At 44.2% G+C, this 21,722-nt stretch overlaps 1 protein-coding gene across 7 annotated transcripts in view; it reads right to left on the bottom strand.

Moving 5' to 3' along the window:
* Nucleotides 1-21,722, bottom strand: part of elavl4 (ELAV like neuron-specific RNA binding protein 4) — a gene marked incomplete at both ends in the record, with an annotated part of 103,114 nt that overhangs the window by 14,267 nt on the left and 67,125 nt on the right. For all 7 annotated transcript variants that reach the window (XM_083767624.1, XM_083767625.1, XM_083767622.1 and 4 more), the window contains 2 exons: nucleotides 9,399-9,552; nucleotides 14,459-14,562. In XM_083767624.1, coding sequence (XP_083623750.1) covers nucleotides 9,399-9,552; nucleotides 14,459-14,562 — 258 coding nt within the window. The remainder of the gene's footprint in view (nucleotides 1-9,398; nucleotides 9,553-14,458; nucleotides 14,563-21,722) is intronic.

The raw sequence follows: 21,722 nt of genomic DNA, 5'->3' as shown, positions 1-21,722 counted from the left end.
GTGTGTGTGTGTGTGTGTGTGTGTGTGTGTGTGTGTGTGTGTGTGTGTGTGTGTGTGTGTGTGTGTGTGTGAGAGTATCTATTAATGGATGCTGTGCCTTGTTTTAATGAGGCTGACTAGATGGCCCAGAGGATGCTAGCACAGTGACAGCAGCCCTCTGCTGAAGAAACTATTTACATAATAATGCATACCTGCATACGCATGCGCACACAGGCACATCTGTGCACACTTGTGCAAGTGAATAAAAGGCACTTTGTTTCTCTTATTGCTCCTTTTTGCAAATTTCCTTTACCACAGTAAAATCCAGAGTATTAACCACATGAACATTTTGGTGAAAATATCAAAGCTACAAGCTCACAACGTGACGCATTGTGATCACTGACCAGCTGTTTTCGGTGAAGACGACAAGACGTCATGGTGTAGAGGGACGAACATTAAGGAACCTAGTACCCTGGGGGACTCTGTATCGTATCAATTAAGTATACTGTATATTGGGTTTACAGTAAGTGGTTAATTTAACTAAATCTGAGTGTATACAATGAATGCAATAATGGCATGACTTCCCTGTATAACTGCGAAAGACTTTCAGACAGTTACTGCAGCAACATTAATTATCAGTTAACTGGCTTAACTGGCTTAAAATGTCAGTCTTACTATAGTCTGAGAAGGGCATTCCTTCATCCTTTTACAATGTGCTAACAGTATATCTTGAACAATGCCTATACTCACCATCTAACATGCAAATATGACTTATGAGTGGTGTGTGCTAATGTTGCTGAGCTGTGTGATTGGTGTAGAAGGCACACAGTATCATTGCCCTCCTCCTTTCTGAGGCCTTGCAGGTGGCCACCCTAACTTGAATGAAGAAGGCATCATAACTTCTCCTCTGTTGTTTGGATAACAGTTTGACCCTTCTCTTTTGAACAACTCTGTTGGAGATGGTCACTTAGTTTCTCCATCTTACATCACAGCTGTAGTCGTTCGTTGTCTGTGTGTTGCTTCAATCTGAATTTATTTTTGTCTTATATTCGACAATACGGTACACACCACCATAACTGTACATCTCTTCCATATCGCTGCTACCTACATTTTTCTACTTTTTCTTTTTTATAAATGTTTTTTTTTGTGGCTTTCGCCTTTATTTTATATTTTTTATGGAGGGACAGACAGTAGGCTGACAGGAAATGGGGAGAGAGATGGGGGGAAGACATGCAGTAAAGGCCATCGGGATCGGGAGTCGATTAGTCGAACCCACGGCACACTGCCAGACTGGATTACCAGCCATGGGTGCCTGGACCGCTGAGCCACGACCCAGGCCAATTTTTCAACTTTTTATTTATTTATTTGATGCCCTACTTTGTCATACTAGTGTCACACAACAGTAGCAAAAAAAGTAGATCTACAAGCACACAACTTGTCACAATATGACATAATGAGGTTTCCACCGACAGTGACGATATTTAAAACATCCCAGGCTGTGTCTCAGGTTTTTCACGTGGCTAAATTGTTAGGAACAGGAGAATATTTTGTCCTTGTTCACTCTCCTCAACACACGATACCCATTCACCAACAAGGGCTTCCGTGCCAGCCAGCCGAGCCAGGTTATAGGGTTTGATCTATAAATAACATTTAGAGTGGAAACCGCGACGTGTAATGATTTATAACTTTGCCAGAACGCAAGATCCTTCAACCTCATTGTCTTCCCTGACCATGCTCCACTGATATGTGAGGCCCTGAACCAACAGTCCCACTGCATCTGTCCGACATCTGATGTGCTCTGATATGCTCTAAATTATTCTGTTTTATGCTCATTCTACCTTTCTTTCTCTCTCTCTCTCTCCCTCTCTCTCTCCCTCTCTGTTTCTCTCTCTCTCTCTCTCTCTCTCTCTCTCTCTCCTGACAGACCATCACTATTCCCCCTCCCCTGACTCCACTGCCAACTCTGTACCACTACCTGTACATTCTTAATTAGCTTGTCAGGAAAATAACAATACTTGTGGGATGTACGCATTGAAGACAACAAGCAGCATTGTTCCTAATATTCATCACGTTGGCGGTAAGTGCATGTGTGTGTGTGTGTGTGTGTGTGTCTGTGCGATTGTGTGCGATTGTGTGTGTGTGTGTGTGTGTATGTGTGTGTGTGTGTGTGTGTGTGTGTGTGTGTGTGTGTGTGTAAGTGTGAGTGTGTGTGAGCTCTTTCTTCTCGGCTGAGGGTTTTTTCTTTGCAGTTGAATGTCTCTCTGGCTTGTAGCCTGCTGGGGGGATATCCATGGAGCAATGAGATCCACTCAGAGGGAGGATAGATAGGATAGGATGAGATAGGGGATAGGACAAAAAAAACTACTACTGTAGAGGCCCTACAGTTACTCTACATAAGTGCTTGTCATACAGAAGCAGGCACACGTACACATGTTTGTTCGTGTACATGCAGTCGCACGCACGCACGCACGCACGCACGCACGCACGCAGTGTGCAGAGAGATGTCCGGCGATAACCATGACCATTTGTAATCATCCATGGCCAGGGTCTTGAGTGAGTATGTGAATTGTGTCACTGTGCGTGCGTGCGTGTGTGCTTACGTGCATGCTTACGTGCGTGCGTGTGAATCTGGAGGTCAGATCTGATTACAGCCTAATTCATACCAGGTCAGACTATAGCAGACCAGTGAAGCCTGGAGCAAGCGAGAGCAGAGCAGGCCAGACAAGGTGAAAAGACTGTGTTCACGATGTAATTACACCTGCGAAGGACAGGTGAGAGCCCAACCCTGACCTCACATGGGAACGTGTTATTCTAAGCACTGGGATGCTGCTTCATTAGATGAACTCGGGTCAGAAGATGAGGGTAAAATATTATATTCTCACACAACCTAATTAAGTGCAGGAATGCAATTTGTGCCTATTGATTTTGATCATGCTGAAATCATTTTGACTAACCTGCGTTAACTCTTTTTCCCCCCAGGTACGTATATATATGGACGTCGACGCTAGGTGGCGTCATATCCCAGGGCCGTATATATATACGTAACGTATACTCCGTCTATATAAGGGTTGAGGCCTACGGAAGCTTTTAACATTGGTCCGGTGGTCCACTATGGGATTGTAAATATAATATAAAGGAGGATTTTCAAATCTCTATAAGTCGGACTCCAGGATTGCTGTCCTTGGTGGATTTTCTGACATCCACAATTCGGATTTAATTTGTGCCTTTGTACCGCGACGCTGCCGCCGCGTAAAAGCTTCTGACGAAAGGTAAACAGTGTGTGCTTGTTCCAATGTGTAGCGAGTGTATGTAGCGAGTGTGTGTAATAATAATTATAACACTCATAATTTCTTTCGGACTTCTTCAGCATTCTTTGGCTGAGCTTGGTTTCCAAGATGCATTTGTTAGCGTCAAGATAATGAGCTGAGAAAATTATTCCTTCAAGGTGGAAAAATGGGGTCCCTTACGTGTCTTGAGTCACTGTTTTGTGTTTATTCCTTTGGACTTCACAATGAGCTGAGAGCAAGGACTTCTTTTAAGTTCACATCACAACAAAAAAACTTACTCGCCATCTGGGGAGGCGTTCTGCCAGTCCACACAGTAAAATTCTCCGTGTTAATTAATTAATTCGTAACTCATTTGTACATTTGTAACTCAGAGTTACAAATTTAACCACATGGACCCATACATTTCTATTTCATGACATTTGTACGTACATTCTAAAACACTGACGATTTTACTGTGTAGGGAACCATTGTCCTTTCAACCAACTTCAGTCTAACAGCATGGTCTACTTATCACCAGCCAGCCAGCCATACAGGCTGCATTGAAGCACAATGCACTAACCAAGCTACAAGACCCACTCTCTACCCTCTCTCTCTCTCGCTCTACCCTCTCACTCTCTCTCTCTCTCTCTCTCTCTCTCTCTCTCTTTCTCTCTTTTTCTCCCCCTCCCCTCTATCGCCCTTCTTCATTGTCTTACTCCTTTTCATCCTCGCTGCCTTCTCTACCTGCCATTTTTTCTCCCCATCCCCACCCCTCTCTCTCTCTCTCTCTCTGCCTCTCGCTCCCCTCCACAGCAATCAACAGAGGCTTATGTAACTCTCTCTACCTGCGCTTATCTCCCCCTAACACACACCAACAGGCACATTGGCTGCCGTACTAATAACACGCTACCGCAGCCCAAGGAGAGGGAGGAGAGAGAGAGACACAGAGAGAGGAGGGGGAGGGGGGGAGATGAGACAAAGGGAAGGAGAAAACACAGAGGGACAGTACAAAAGGAGAAAGGTGACAGAGGATAATGTCAGGAGGTGAGGGCAGCTTGATGATAAAATGACACAGTGGTATTCTTGCCAAACAAAGACCCTCCCCACCTCTCTCTCTCTCTTTCTGTCTCTCTCTCCCCGTCTCCTTCATTTATGCCCAAATGTGATGGACTGACATGAGAGAAAGTAGGACCAGTCCTCCAGAACACACACACACACACACACACACACACACACACACACACACACACACACACACACACACACACACACACACACACACACACACACACACACACACACACACACACACACACACCATAACCCATAACTCTATCCTACAGTATCTCCCATCCTCCTTGTTGTTTTAAAGTGGCTACATCCAGCACTGATCAAAAGTCCCTCTCTTCGGCGGCTTATATAGAAGAACAAAACAAGCTCACAATCAGCGGGGAAAAAAAGGCACGTCCTTGTTTTAAATGACATTAGCGTGACTGCATGGCTACAGATGCCGTTCTGAAAAGGCAGCGAGAGGGAGAGAAAAAGAGCGGAGGCTTTGAAGAGCGGAGACGTGCCCCGTGATTTCACCTCTGTCAGTATACCGAGATTCAGCCATCTGTCTCATCTTGTGTGTGTGTAAAGTAAACTGTGTATGTATGTGAGTTAGTGTCTGTGCAGTATGTATTGTAGTTGTGTGTGTGTGTGTGTGTGTGTGTGTGTCTACGTGTTGTAGGTGTGTGTGTGTGGCCACAAGTGTCTTCATGTGCGCATGCATCACGCATGTTGATGTTGAACATCGTGGAAACACAGAGAGAAGAGACGAGAAGAAAGGAGACAATGTCAGGTCCACAATGTAAAATTCAGTACACTTCTACAGTGTACAGTCACCCCCATCTAGAAGGTGCAAATACACTTCTCTCCCCTCATAGTATTATCCTGTGCACGGCTGTACAAGAGGAAAATTGTGTCATTCTTAATGGGAACATCCATTATTCAAGCCAAGAGAGGTGAGGGAAAATACACTGTAAAAAGGATGAAACTGATTTTTTTATTTTATTTTTATTTTGTGCGTGCGAGAGAGAGAGAGAGAGAGAGAGAGAGAGAGAGAGCATCATTCTCTACTCTACTGCCTGGAAACATTAAGGGATAGGGTGGTTTCGCATTAAATGGCAAATACAACCAATACTGTGGATCAATTGTATTTGCGGCCATCAATCTGGCATGTGTGTGTGTATGTGTGTGTGTGTGTGTGTGTGTGTGTGTGTGTGTGTGTGTGTGTGTGTGTGCGCACGTGCGCACCCGAATGCACACACAAGTCCAGGATTGGGGAACTAGGAATAGCTAGCTATTGATCTGAGGCTTGCCTGTGATATTATATCTGTTTCACACTGACACTAGCCTAAACCAACTGTCAGTGCAGAACATCACGGACCTGCAGCTTTCCCTGAAGGTTAGACAGACAGACAGACAGGCAGGCGAGAGGAGAAATGCCGCTCGGCGCTATTTGCTCTGATAAAGAGGCAGAATGTGCTTATCCATTCAGAGGGAATCAATACAGAGTGGAGGGAGGAGGAGAGAGAGAGAGAGAGAGAGAGAGAGAGGGAGAGGGGAGAGAAGTAGAGATGGAGAGATATATCCTTGTCAAGTCGATGTGGCTCTGCTTGCTGACACTCAGGGGCAAATTTGGCAGCTTCAGTTGATTTGACTTCGGCAGTCTTAAACTGTGAATGACAATAAGTCAGATTCTGGGAAATGATTTTTTTCGTCTGTCTGAACAGCAGAGTGAGTTTGATGCATTACGTTGACGAGGGGGTCATTTTGGGAACAAACATGCTCCCATTCTTAGTGGAACTAAGAGCGTCTACTATTTCTTTTTGGGGGTGTTTACTGGGTGTTGCTTTCTGGACACAACAGCGCGCTCTCTGTCCTGCATGTCATTGTGTAACTTGCCATTATCGCCAAATTCCACTGGCCCTGTCCATCCATGTCACGTGTAACTCTAATAACACTAGCTGTTTCTCACTATACTTCCATAGACAGGAGTGAGAGAACCAGGAGGAAAGAGGAGTTTTTGGTGCCAACACATGGCTCTTAGGTTCCTACTAAAATCCTCTGTGCTTCTTAATCAACAGCAATTCCAACATCTAATTAGTCATTAACATTTCTCCTGCTGATCATAAAGCCTTCAGGGATGCCTCGCAGGGCCACTCCTCTATCTCTCTCTCTGCTGTGTGTATGTGTGTGTGTGTGTGTGCGTGCGTGCGTGCGTGCGTGCGTGCGTGCATGCGTGCGTGCGTGCGTTCATGCGTGCGTGCGTGAGTGCATGTGGTTGCATGCGTGGGTGCATTCGTGTGTGTGTGTGTGGAGGCGACAAGGAGTGTGTATATGCTATAAAAAGAGAAGCAAAATAGAGCGTGTTCCTGTGAGAGCAATCACAGGTGCCTTACTGTAGTCAAGGGTATATAGAATACATACTGTATACATACGTACATCTTTCTTTTAATATGCATACAATGTACATACACACATTATGGAAATGACAGGGTCATAGTAAGCATGCCTCTTATCAGTGTAATCTACAGTAAGTGTAAACATTGACTCAAAAGGAACTATACAATTGGTCCCGTTTGGCAAATGGGGGCAAATGGTGCTGATTTCACCATGGATTTACCATGACTTGAAACACTAATGATATCACAGTACAAACAAGCCCGTAAAGTTTTGCAGCTGTGTGCAACTTGCCCTCATTTTGCATGTGATTGAAATGATCCATGTGGCAAATTATAAAGGTGGATTTGTGCCGCATGCACTATTTATTATGTGCTAACGCATCTTTTATGTTACCTTTTATGTAGGCCTAGCAAAAGCCTGAAAATGGACTCCATTGCCAATTTGACCCTCTTTTGTCCAAAAAATATATTTTACAGGGACTGCCCTGCTACACTTAAGTCTGCCGGTTGGCTCACAAATTTCTTTCAATTAAGTCTTGAAATTGGACTATTGATGAACTATATTGTTACAAACAGTGCTTGGATTGGACCGGTACAGTTCTGCTGAATTACATGGTGCCACTTACTGGTGAATTTGGTAGGTAATAGGTATGCATGTTGGGAAGCTAATTGTGCACGTTACACCCCTGTATTAGAGGGACAACATATCCAGTGGCCAGCATGCCTGGCATGGCAATCAGTGCTGCCACGATCAGTGGATTCTGGGCATGAGTCAGCCCTTATAAATGTGCTTCAGTTACCAATTCTCTGAAGATATTAATAACTTTCAATATAACTGCGTGTGGGAATGAGGTTTGTATGCTGGTGTTTGCAAACTGGTATTTATTTGTAATGAGGCTCATTTGCAAAAGTGTTTCCTTTTATGTCATTTGTGCAGTTTTAGGGCAGCCAACGCTGCACAATCCTTTTGTGAATTTGCAACATAGAAACCATGCGATGAGAAACCATTCGATGGCATTGCAGGTAAATAACAGAGAAAATACTAAAACGCTTCATAGACAGCACCTGCTCTGTCCTTCAATTTCTCTTCCAACTAGTACAGTGGTCACATTTCCACCAGATGCAAAGCCACAATTTCCCAGATTTCTTCCTCTTCTCCCTCACCTCATTGTGTTTCCCTGCTTTTGCTGCTGTTGCTCCCCACGTGTTCCCTCCTTTCTGTCCCTATAGGCCCTTGGCCTCTCCCTCGTTCCTACAGTCGCCATTTAAGGAAAGGTTGTGAACCATGCAGTCTCTTTTCCCTACAGAACAAATGAACCGCGACATGGAGGTTGCCAACGGACCTGCTGGTAGGAGCGCCATGTGCTTTATTTGGACGAGGAACTCGTGACCACTTGCGGCTATGAAAAACCCAACTGCGTGCAGAGGACAGCGATGGAAACACCATGAATTATTGAGTCTCCTATAAAAACCCAAGCTGTGCGGAATGCGTCAGAAGCCTGCCTTCCCGCGTGACAAACTGTGGCCTCTGGCCTGAGTCAAATGCTGTTTTATTCATGCCCTTATATGGGTTCATATGGGTCCATCTTTACACTCCCAGAGTAAAATTAAGCTCCTCATTTACCTGAGAATGTTGCTGCTTGTTTTGTGTTGTGTTGTGTTGCCGCATGGGGGAGTACCCCCTAGTGGATGGAGGCTATTACGTGGTATGATAGGTCTGTTAGTTAAAGGAGATGAGCTCTTGTCTCTTCATCTCTGTTTGTGATGCAGAGGGGTATAGGCTGGTCTTCACTCTCTCTCCTCCCCCCTTCTTATAAGCACTTCCCAGTCCCCTGCGCTTCACCCCCTTCCCTTATTTTGTTTTGCGTCCTCCATTCCTCCCCTTCATCCTCCTCTTTCGTCTTCGTTCATCCATCCGCCTGCTCTCGCTTGCTCCTCCCCCCTCCCTGTTCACCCTCTCCTCTCCTCTCATGCTCTGTGTGTACACACAGGTCTCCACTTCACTGCCAGCAGTGATTTATTCTGCTTAGGCAAATGAGTGTGGCTTACAGCCGCGCTGCTCCCTTTCTGCTTCATCAGAACGCATTGCACATAACACTGGTGCAGGTCGCAGCCGGCAGGCACTCGTGCAACCCCTGAAATGGATCTAAGAGACACGCCGGCGGGATCCACTGAAACACAATGGGCTGACGTGATTCATTTCTGTCCTTTGTGTGTCACGGGATGTGTAATCAAACACATGCACCAGGCAGAGTCTGCATGTATAGATCAAACATTCACGCGAGCATACATTGCGTACATTTACATACATGCGGACAGAGACGTGTGTACGCTAACGGACAAGTAAACACACACACACACACACACATACACGGTTAATTACACAAGCCTACGTAAACGTAGCGTAAACACTCACTTGTGTTTATGCATGTGTAATTGACCCGTTTTACAGAAACAAACCAATTAATGTACATTCATGTCCCAGAGATGTGCCTATTTGTGCGTGACACTCCCATGCATGTACCATATGTGTTTGATTACTGGTTGTGTACAGTATGTACACCGCAGAATTCTTACTGTTCATTTAACTCAGAGAGTATACAGTAGAAATGGAACCAAGTGGTTCCATTTTGTAATGAAATGAACAGTCAGGATTTACTGTGTGTGTTTGTTAAGGATGAAGGAGGCCCCGCCCCATGGATACCTGTGACCTGGTCGACAAGGATACGGGAGGTGATGATGCGTCCGTACTGGGAGAACAGCTGCTCCAGTTCCTTCTGGGTCATGGTCTTGGGAAGGCCGCTCACGTACAGGTTGGCGTCCCGAATGGAGGCTGAGCTGGGCCGTGCGTACGACACCTAGAGAGAGAGAGAGGGGGGTTGTAGCGGTCAGAGGATTATCCCTATTGGTTTAACCACTTAAACCCTCTAATCTTAGTAATACAGACCAATCTCATCTACCATTTTTGGTGAATGTTCTCACTCAGTGGAATAGGGATGTTCAAGTGGTTAACATCGGCACTGTTGATGGAAGAGCAATGACAGTAACGGGGTGTTTTTAATTGCCGAATTAATCAATCGTAAAACCCGCTTCACTGCCGTTGTTTTTCACTAACCTTTGAACAATCACCCGATAGTGTAGGTCGCTCCATTGCACGAACGTGTGCCTTAAAATAGCGCAATCGCATGTCCTAATGTCGGAAAATATTCCATGATGGCCGAGTGACAACAAGCAAGAAAAAAACAGTCGCTTGTTGCACGCCGCCATTCTTCATAGCATTCCATTGGGGGGAAATTTCCCAGCGGTCCCCAGAAGCTAGTGAGACTTGTATGTGATACAAACGTGTGACGTGTCAGAAAGTAGCTACTTATGTTTCAGAAGTTATCAAAATCGCCCAATAAAACAAAACCTACTCAAGGTTCGTCAGGGAAAAACTAAATCAATAAACTGTTGTGCATGAAACAATAGGCAGATTTTGTAAACTACATAATTTGTAAGTGTAAAATTGTCTATTTCTCGCTTCAAATGTTTTCAAAAACATTCTTGAAAGCAACGATTAGTTGTAAATCATATTCGAATCAGAATCAAGCATTCAACCAAGCCGTAAATACATTTAAGTATAAAATGAAATTTAATTTTATCATATTTATATATTTTATACATGTCTGGACGGTGGTGTGATTTTGAGGTTGGACGCCGTCCAGAACAACAATGCAACGCAACGTCAGCAGTGGAGCACCGTTCATCGATTAAAAAGGGAGCTGGTGCATGACGGCTACAGTGGAGCCCCGGCCTTAGAATGTGCAAGCGTTGACTATTGTCTATGCTTGCACATTGGCATACCCATAGGGCACACATAACTCTAATACACTCATTATTAATTTCATTAGCAGCAGCTGTGTACATCATGGTGTGCTATGAGGTGGGCCTGCCACGGTTTAACCCTTATGTAGTTTTTAACAGGTAAACAAAACAATATTTCCCTACGGTTTCATGAAGCATAAAATAATATTCCTTGGAAGCACGTGTGTGTGTGTGTGTGTGTGTGTGTGTGTGTGTGTGTGTGTGTGTGTGTGTGTGTGTGTGTGTGTGTGCGTGTGTGCGTGCGTGCGTGCGTGCGTGTATAATCCTCAGTGTTAATTTATCAATTTTTTACTCTGAGAGACTCCAAATGCAACCAAATGGTTACATGGTTACATTTGTATACTCTCAGAGTTAAATGCAAACTGCTTATAGGCCACGGGCTGCGGTACACATGGGGCTTTGTGAAATAATGAGAAGAGATTTAGCTGGTGAGCTTCACTGTGGACAGGATAGAAGTTGGCATTCATTTCACAGGAAGTACGGCACAGTGGGCACACTTCCCCAGGGTAAAATCTACAGGTGTTTGATGCTCATTATTTTACTTCCTGTTTGTTAAATACAGTTTCTGAGCTAAATTAAGCACTGAGGTTTGATCTAGACATTTAGGCGGAATTTCATCTGAATTAAAGTCTGTGCTATTATGGAGATCAGCAAATTAATGTAACAAAACACAAACGTGGAGCACATAGCCACAGTACTGTGTTACTGACTTAGACCCAAAAAGCCTTAACCCTTTTCAGACATTTTAATTAAGTCATTAGCAGCTGGTCGCAAAAAGCCTTTAAGCCTTTTTAACATGCACCATTTAGCTTCGCCGACCTCACACAGTGGATCTGTTCATTTCTGTTTCCATTAATAGTTGTCCTGAAAGTCTAACCATATCTCAATCTTCCACCTCTTACTATTGGGAGCATAAACACATGCACATATGCACGCACCCTTCAGTGCATATAGGGCAGAAGAGACAACATAAAGTTCATGATGTCGATCATCCTTTCGCCACAGTTTGAATCAGTTATTATATTATTATTATTATTATTATTATTATATATTCACATACCAAATAAATCATATACTGCGCTCACACTGGCAGATGCAAAAGATACAAAGATGCAAAGCGTCATTCCACTCTTTCCTCTGTGTTGTATCAGCGCTTAGTCTCAGGCAGAACAAACAGCTATAGAAATAGCGCTGGTATTACTGTTCCTTAACACTAGCTGGCTGCCTTAACACTTAACTTTGTACTGTCAGTTGTCGAGAACCCAATGTCCCAAGTGATGTTTACATCTTAAGTATGTTGCATGAATCCCATTACCACCGCGGCTGCTGCGTGTTACAGCTTCCCCCTCGCAGGGGCTTTCATTACCTCTGACATGTGGGGACATAAGCCATCCACTACACTTTCACTCAGGCAAACATGCAGGCCAATATACAGACACATCGCTAAGCAGTGGCTTGGAACTCCCACTGAACCCTGGGTGACAGAAGAACGGGATCACTGGGGCACAGTGAAAACCCAGCATGTACAGTACAGGCCCAGGGAAAATCTGGAGCTTGTTTTTTTTCTTATGCAAAAACATGACAGGCTAGCAAGGAACCCAGGTGCAGCTAATACAATGAATAATGGCTGTTTTCGTGTGACCAGAGCCATGGGTGTGAAAGCATAGATAGACAGTAGACAATAGAATTGTCAATGCACATAGTCACGCCTAAATCTAACACACCCATTATTTATTGTATAATAGCATATCAGCTGCATTGTTTATATCACGGTGTACTATAAGGCCAACCTTATACAGCCTGCTATGTTTTTCCCCTTTTGTCTTCCTCTACCCCTCTCAGTTTCTTTGTTTGGCTCTCATCCTCTCATTCGCTCTGTCTTCATCTTCCTTTTCCCGTTATTGCCCTTTTTCCTGCTTTGGTTTCCTGTTCTTCTAATGTTTGTCTTTTTCTCTTCCTCGCCAACTCAGATGTCTACTCCATCAACACCTCCTCACGATGTGAGCGCTTGTGTGAGTGTGTGTGTGTGTGTGTGTGTGTGTGTGTGTGTGTGTGTGTGTGTGTGTGTGTGTGTGTGTGTGTGTGTGTGTGCATGTCTGTGTGTGAAAGCAAATGTGAAACCTAACATGCAACTGTATGCACGCTCCTGCGAATCACGCACACGTGTGTACGTGATCTCCACCTTGGTGGGCGGAAGGCAGCATCACAGCCATCGCTGAGACGCTCTTAACGCGTGCTGAAGGGTGATACCGGGGCGAGAAGGGAAACTGCGGCAAGACGGAACACAAAGCCTCTGAGAATGTGTGAAACTCTGGTGTCAAAGTGCTTCCTCTCACTCAATCTTCTGCGGAGGCGAGAGGTGCGTGTGATATTAAGTAAGTTAACATTCAAATTTCCTTTTCATTCAAAATGCTTTAGGGGTTTTTCTTGTTTGTAGTACTGACATGGGCTTCCATCATCGCAAAGGGCTGTCTTTATGTACAGACAATTCACTTTGTGACTCTGAGAGTGTACAAATGTAACCCAATGGGCCCTTAATGGACCCTTAGGGTCCATTGGGTTACATTTGTACACTCTCCGAGTTAAATTAGCACTCAGAATCTTAACAGAGTGCCAGGGATGATTTGAGGTAAAGCCCCTCACTGAGAGTGTGCGTTTCAAAAGCTGCAGGGGAACCGACACTTCTGCACTTTGATGAAGAGCCTGTTCAATTCTCCACTATAGGTAATGACCTTCAGAGTAGTGTATCCTATTCCTAAGTAAGCCTTTTATTCTCATGGCTGACTTAAAAGATTTAAGAGTGCAAACTTGTATCTTTTTTTTTTATTGTGTAAGGTTATGCAGCAGTCATTCCTTACACATACAGTACACATCATGGGAGTTGTGGCTGCTGTGATGTACTGTAAAACTAGTAAAATGAGCCAGGTGTTTACATGCCTCCACTCAAGTGGTCAGATGGGTGGGCGGCGAACACACACACACACACACACACACACACACACACACACACACACACACACACACACACCCTCACACACACACACACACACACACACACACACACACACACACACACACACACACACACACACACACACACACACACACACACACACACACACACACACACACATTTACTGTTCTATCTCTCTCAGAAGTTACAGTAGATCAAAGCCAGGTTGCTGGCTTAAATCCAGGCTAGGCCAGACAGTGTTGACATGCCATGTCGTTTTCAATATGCTGTTTTGGGGATTGGAGGGTGCTTCCACATTCACAACAACAGGCTAATCCCATCCCATTAGATTCGATTAGAAAAGATTAGATCAAATGACAGCAACGAGAAAGCAGGGATTACTACAGACAGCAGATTAACGCCTGGATTAAAACCAACAACAGGAGAGGAGAGGAGAGGAGAGGAGAGGAGAGGAGAGGAGAGGAGAGGAGAGGAGAGGAGAGGAGAGGAGAGGAGAGGAGAGGAGAGGAGAGGAGAGGAGAGGAGAGGAGAGGAGAGGAGAGGAGAGGAGAGGAGAGGAGAGGAGAGGAGAGGGTGTTTCTGATGATGCAGTGTAAGAAGCTCCGAACAGCTGTACTTAACTGTTAGAATAGGGATACTATGTGGGAAATATCCATGGGTTTTATACCATACCATACTATTCAGAAATAGTAGATCTACAAGCTCTACAAGCTCTTCACACGTTGCAATATGACAAGTTGTGAGCTCCCCCCCCCCCCCTTTTTATATCTGCAATTCCCTTTTAATCTACTGGGTCCCCAGAACACAGTATTTTAAAACAGGGGTTATCGGCCGAATACATATCAATTAGACATGAAGTGTTTGAGAACTACTGACTGATGTACTGCAAAAGGAGTGAAGTATCATTTTTTATACAGTCCAGTTACCTTGATTGTTTTGGTCTGAAGTCTGAGTCCATTTAACGTGTTGATGGCTTTCTCTGCATCCTTTGGGTCAATGTAATTCACAAAGCCATAGCCCAGACTCTGTCCTAAAATATAAAAGAGAGAGAGAGACAGAGAAGGCATTTTACAAAGTGTTTTCTTGGATAGAAAGAAGACTGGATAGAAAGCACTGTTATGGGTTCTTCCTGTGAATAAAACATGGCAACCATACACCAACTACAAAAGCAGAAATACTGTAATTGTCGATCAAAAAACAACAAAAACAACACACCCATTTTTCTGCAAAGTGATAGCAGATATCCCTTTGAGACTGCATCCACAGTGCACACAGTAGAGTCACAAAGATGCCAGATGCCGTGAGCGGCAGGAGTCTCTTCCTGGTTTTTAGACAGCTGGTGGATGGAAATGAAGCTCCATCCATGCTGCAACTTGCAGTGTCGGCAAAGTGTTTCCGGTTGTCTGGTCGATGCTGCACGTTGCCGCGTGGGTGGAGCTTAATTTACATCCACCAGCTGTTTAAAAACCCGGAAGAGACTCTTGCTCTAAGCGGCAACTGTGACTCTACTGTGTGTGGATACACCCAGAGTGCGAGACAGGCCTGATATCCCATGGTGTTTCCGCAACACATCCAGGCTTTCAAGTGGTTGCCATCAGGGCCTTCAGTAGGGAAAGCTTTACAGTGACAAAGAAGTCCCTCTTTTCCAGCAATACACACACTCAGAGCAGAGGATCCCAGGCTATACACCACGCTAATGGGAGCCGACAGTGGTTAGTCAGACTCAAAGTGAATCACAAAATATGGAGCATGGCTGCTTTGGCAAATAAATACATGTGGGCTACGGATATCACAGCACAGCACAGAACAGAACAGAAGAGCGCTGCTCTGCTCTGCTCGACAGAGGCCAGGAGGGAGTTGTAGTCCTAACATCAAACAGACGATGATTTTTCTCTTCTTCTCTTCTCCCCTCTCCTCCCTCTTTTTCTCTGGATTAACTGTGGATTATCAGACGCTCTCTATTGTTAATTAAAAACCTGCCATCCTGGAGAGACTCCTGCTATTTTTAACCAGCCCTGCACTTCTCTCCTCCTCCACCTCCTCTCTTTGACTCTTAGCTGACACCATCACAGCGTTTGACTATACAAATAGACCCCAGATGATTTAACATGGCTTTATTGGGTTGGTGTGTGCTTTATTACCCAGGACATATAGGAGAGAGACACAGGTCATACAGTAGAATCATTCCATGTGTATACCACTTCTTAAACCCTAATTTATTTTTATTTTTTCTTGCAAAAAAACGGAAATAGCCTACAAGTTCACAACACATTGTATTGTGTTGCTATTTTTGAAAATCTTGGGACAGTTCAACTTTTGAAAACATTTGCCTAAAAAGGAGACACCAGGTTGTAAGTCGTTAAGCGTTAGTGGCGCCACCAGAATGTGTCATATATTGTAAAAATCAAGAAATGAAAAAAATCCACACACCATTTTCTGCTCCCAAATATTTATTTTACTGAAGTGGTAACGTTTCGGGCCACAGTCCTTCAGGTCTAAGGATGGCCCGAAACGAAAATAAATATTTGGGAGCAGAAAATGGTGTGCAGACTTTTTTCATTTCTTGATTTGATCCAGCACCCAGGTCTGTACATAGATGTGCGTGTTCTTTTTGGCTGTTTGTTCAGCCTCCTCTACCACATATATTGTAAAACTACATAATTTGTTATGATTAATATTAGAATGCAAGCTGAACATCTGGGAAGGAGTATATGCTACACTTTGGAGTAGTTTGTTCCCTTGTTCCCTCTCTCTCTCTCTCTCTCTCTCTCGTGCAAGCGTGTGTGGGGTGGTGGTGCGGATTGAGTGTCTACGGAGTGAGTGTTTGTTCTATCTATACTCTGTCTATTGCTCTTTCTATCGCTAGTTTTGTTTTTTGCGGTTATGCACTGGGCTAGTGTTTAAACTGCTGTTGGTGGTTTTGTGTTTGCTGCGCGCTGACGGTTGTCGGCGTCGCCATGGCTTTCACAACTCTTACAAGGAAGCACGGCTTTAAGATCTCGCCAGCTTTCCCGTGTTCTGGAGGACTGTAGTTTAGCGGTCGCGAAAGTAGTTGGACCCGCTAGCGTTAAATCTGCTGCCAGGATGAACGGTGGCGTTGTAATTTTTGTCGATGGGATGAATAAAGCAAACGCTGTAATTGAGAGTGGCGTTGTAGTTAAGGGCACGCTTGTGAAAGCAACACCACTCGCAATGCCAGCGAGTAAAGTGTTTCTGTCAAACGTCCCTCCATTCATTGACGATGAGCTGATAGTGAGAGAGTTGACCAAACAGGTGGAGATGAAGGGGAAAAGAAAATAATCAGCAGGAAAACAGTGGAGGTGAAGGAGAAGTGGTTAATGCTGAACCAGTGGCTGACACAAGCTCCCAAGAGGACAGTAGTCCTCCTATGTCAGTCAAGTGGAGGTGGGAGGGGCTACAGTAGCTGACATGGAGATGGGGGCTGAGGAGGAAGGGGTAAAAGTGGTGGGGCAGAAAAGAAAGGCAAAAGGGTCAAATGGGACAAAAGCTAAAAAAGTGACAGAGGAGAAAAGATAACTCAATTCAGAAGATGGTACTGGTGGTTGGGTGAGCGATGATGAAACATGTGAAAAAAAGAAAAATGTCTATGGGGTGTCAGAAATGAAACGTTTTTTTGCTGAAAACAAAAAACATGAGACTGATCCGAATTAGCCTGTCGCTAAGTCCCACCCAAGCCCGTTGTTGGTCAATACCACGTTAGCAACGGTTACTAGGTTAAGATCCAGGTCAAGCTTGCAATGCTGGTCAAAATGGTTTTGCAGTGTCAATAAATATATTTGCTGTACAGCATGTGTGGACCTCAGAAAGAGGGTTTGTTTTCTTACCTGTTATGAGCAAACTAGTCCATTCCATGAATTATTGTTGTTTAGTAGTATCTATAAAAATAGGCTCTCATTGACTTCCATTGTAACGGGGAACAGCTCTCAAAATCAGTCAGTTAGCACATAAGCGAACACAACAAAAGCTGATTCTGACAGTTTATGACATCAGGAAAACTCATGCCGTTTTATTTTCGTCTTTTGATAGATTTATAAAGTAACTATATTGGTTGGAGATATACAGTGAAGCGGTTCTGGTGTTCCTCAATCGTTTGTAAACAAGTTGCCATGCTGTTTGAGATGCACCCAGCTGCAGTCCCAGACATTTCTCCTAAAGCGTCTCCCTCAAACACGTCCAAAATTGTGTATGGTGTTTGCGACAAGTGGACGAGATCAGAATCAGATACATTATTTTGTTTACATCCAACGGTCTGGATGGTAAGTCTGGGACCGAGGCTATACATCAGGAGTGTGTGTACAGATTTGGACCAATCAGATCGTTTTGTAGGCAAACTTGTCAGGGTTGCCAAGTCTGCTTATTTCCCGCTACTTTTGGCTTAAGGCTAATAATTAGTACTGTAATACATTACCAAAACATTAATTATCATAGACATAGGCCTACATCGTATTTATAATGATAAATGCATACAATATTTTTATTAGGATTATATATGGTCATATTATTGTGTTTGTTTTGGCTTGTTTTTCTTGATTTGGCTTTAAGAGTTGGCTTGTTTTTGGAGGTGGGTTGGCTTATATCTCTCACACAATGTGGCAACACCGAAGTCAAAACAAAAACATGTTTTTTTTTTTTTATTAAAAATAAAACCGCATGAGTTTTCCTGTCATAAACGGTCATAATCATCTTAGTGTTCTAAAAGAGTGAGTTTGAGAGTTGTTTCCCCGTTACAATGGAAGTCAATGAGAGCCTAATTTTATTTCTATTATGTAGGCTACTATTAAACTGCACAACGGAGCGAAATAATTCATGGAATGGAATAGTTTGCTCATAAGAAAAACAAACCCACACATGCTGTACAGCAAATATATTTATTGACACTGCAAAACCATTTTGACCAGCATTGAAAGCTTGACCAGGATCTTAACCTAGTAACCGTTTCTAACGTGGTATTGGCCAAGAACGGGCTTGGGTGGGACTTAGCGACAGGCTAATTGAAAAGTACTTCCCAGATATGAAGAGTTTTGTGACGGCTGCCAGGCAAAACATGAAGTTAACAGAAGTATGCTTTACCAAGCAAGAGATTTTCAGAGTGAAGAAATTGGTGCAGAGGGTTGATGCGGAATTGGTAATTGATAATTTGCTAGTGTGATGGTGGTGGTGCCGCTGGGTCCTCTTTTGCACTTGGTTTTGTCTTTAATGGACATGAAGATTTACTGGACAATGATACAGCCGGCCACTTGTGAGCTTGGTTGGTTTTGGTTGACTGGACGATGGTGGAGCGGCTGGAGCCTGCTACGTGTAGGCTCTGATTCTCAGACGGGCCTCTGGTTGGAAGGGCCAGGATGGGCCTTCATCACAGTCCAACATCGGGGCTCACTCACAGCCTGTGTGACAGTGGTCAGGGTGGAACTGTTGGATGTAGCTGGTCAAAGCCTGGTGGATGCAGGAGCAGTAGCTGATCTGCTGGGGCTGATATCACCTTGCCGTGTGGGTTGCTTCCCAGAACTGTGCAGCGAAAAACGGTCTATGAAGGATACTGAAAATGAAAATGGCCTTGTACTGTACTGTACTGTACTGTACTGTACTGTACTGTACTGTACTGTACTGTACTGTACTGTACTGTACTGTACTGTACTGTACTGTACTGTACTGTACTGTACTGTACTGTACTGTACTGTACTGTACTGTACTGTACTGTACTGTTGTGTTGTGCCCAGAGACGGGCTGGGTGTGGAGGAGGACTCGGTGTATAGAGGGGGTTTCAGGGGCAGCAGCAGCATGTCACTGGATGAACCCTCTGCATTAGTTTAGTGCAAAAATGGTGTTGGATGAATAACGATGCTATCTGTTCAGTTGATGTTATTTTATGTTTTGGTAAAATGCCCTTGGTTAACGACATGAATGTTTGATTGAAAACAAGCGATTGTTGCTTTTTTTAGTTTGTAAATAAAGGGTTTTATAAAAAGTCAAAAGTCTCTCTCTCTCTCTCTCTCTCTCTCTCCTCTCCATCTCTCTCTCTCTCCATCTCTCTCTCTCTCCCCCTCCCTCGGTCTCTTCATCCACTTTCCTATCACCTTCTTCACCCGTCTCCCTTAGCCTCAACAAGAAATGTGAGGTTCGACAAGCGTAGCTAGCAGAAGGTGAGCTTAAAGTGTGCTGGCGAAGAGCACTCGTGCATGGGATTGTGGATGGGCTGGTTAGCACTTAATGACACTCAGCCTAGTTGGGCAGCCCACATGGACATTCTGCCTGGACTCTATAGAGTTGGGTTGTTGTGTCAGCATGGTTGTGTGTGTGCGTGCGTGTGTGTGTGTGCATGCGCTTGTGTGTGTGAGACAGAGAGAGTTAGAGAGAGAGAGAGAATGAGCATGTGCATTGCATTTGATTTCATTTGAGTTCGTAATGGATTTTCTCTCGACACGTGCAATTCCTGGCAATGAAGCCATGATGGATCCAGTATGCAACAGCTGCGGTATGTTAATGATGTGTTTCTGTAAGTCTGTGTATGCGCACACACGCGCGCGCATGTGTGTGTGTGTGTGTGACTGTGTGTGTGCGTGCGTGTGCGTGTGGGGGGAGTCAGGTTGGCATTGCCACATGTGCCCACCCCCAGTGTTGTCCTCCTAACTCCCATCTTGGCCAAGCCTCAGGGCCTTGCAGGCCTGCGTGGTGGTGGTGGGAGGAGGGTTTGGCTGGCAGCGGTCCCCAGGTGAGTGCAGAGACAGTGGGAGACACGGGGAGACATCTGCCTGCAGCGCCGGGGGAAGCTCCGGGAGGGGATTCCGCCCACCACTTCCAGCCTGCTACGGAGCAGCTCACAGCAGGGGAGCTACCGGCAGACTGCCTGAATCCTGGATGGCTGGCTGGGAGACACAACGCCAACGCAACACCCTTTTGCATGTGCACATGCGCACAAACAAACAAACAAACATGCACGCATGCACGCACGCACACACACACACACACACACACACACACACACACACACACACACACACACACACACACACACACACACACACACACACACACACACACACACACAGTGAAGTGAAGTGTGTACTCACAGCGGGGATCAAGAGAACAAAATTGTACAGTGGAGATTGCAGGAGTGTAGCTTTGGCTGGCTGCCGGCTAACCAGTGAATGTCATAACACCAGAGAGCTGATATTAACACATAGACAACTAACTAGTGAATGTCATAACACCAGAGAGCTGATATTAACACATAGACAACTAACTAGTGAATGTCATAACACCAGAGAGCTGATATTAACACATAGACAACTAACTAGTGAATGTCATAACACCACAGAGCTGATATTAACACATAGACAACTAACCAGGGAATGCCATAACACCAGAGAGCTGATATTAACACATAGACAACTAACTAGTGAATGTCATAACACCAGAGAGCTGATATTAACACACATAGACAACTAACTAGTGAATGTCATAACACCAGAGAGCTGATATTAACACACAAACGCACGCACGTATGGAGGTGGTAGTTGGGTCGGCAGGTTCAGCCTCTCACAACAACACCTCTGTGTCAACAGAGAGTTGCAAATAGATAAATAAATGAACACTCGTTAAGAGTATGTGAGTGTATGAGACAGCATGCAGGGTCAGTCTGCAATGACTTTCTCAGATGTAGAAAAACAAGTTGCGTCTTTATCAAGCTACTAATCCATTCTATTCGGAGAGAGCCATTTGCAAGAGTTAGTCATTCTAGAATAATTCCAAATATCTTGAAAACTTTATATCTTAGACAATGCAGAGAACACATTCAAGTGCATGATAAATGGCTTCTAATCGTGTTGTAGCAAACAGAAAAATTAGCCCTATACTGATCAATTAGCCTAATGGATGCATTAACTTATATATTTTCATTGTCAATTATAACCTCAATCTCAAATGATGCATTACTGCTTATAATGGCATTTTAACGAGGTTAGATATCCATTTGCCTTGACTTGTCAGTTGCTAACAGCACCGGTCTCATAAATTATTTAGGCAGTGGAGGAACACAATCACAGACAATACAATTAAAATTAATTCCTTTATGACTACAAATATTTCTAAATATCTGCAGTTGGGTTTTGTGATGAAAACAAAATGAAATAGTTTCACGAGAATCATACAGCTAATAATTTGTGTTATTGA

Source organism: Protomyctophum parallelum, assembly GCF_964188405.1.
Source record: "Protomyctophum parallelum genome assembly, chromosome: 6".
Classification (NCBI taxonomy): domain Eukaryota; kingdom Metazoa; phylum Chordata; class Actinopteri; order Myctophiformes; family Myctophidae; genus Protomyctophum; species Protomyctophum parallelum.
Note: the sequence above shows the minus strand (reverse complement) of the source record. Positions and strands in the feature narration are given on the sequence as shown.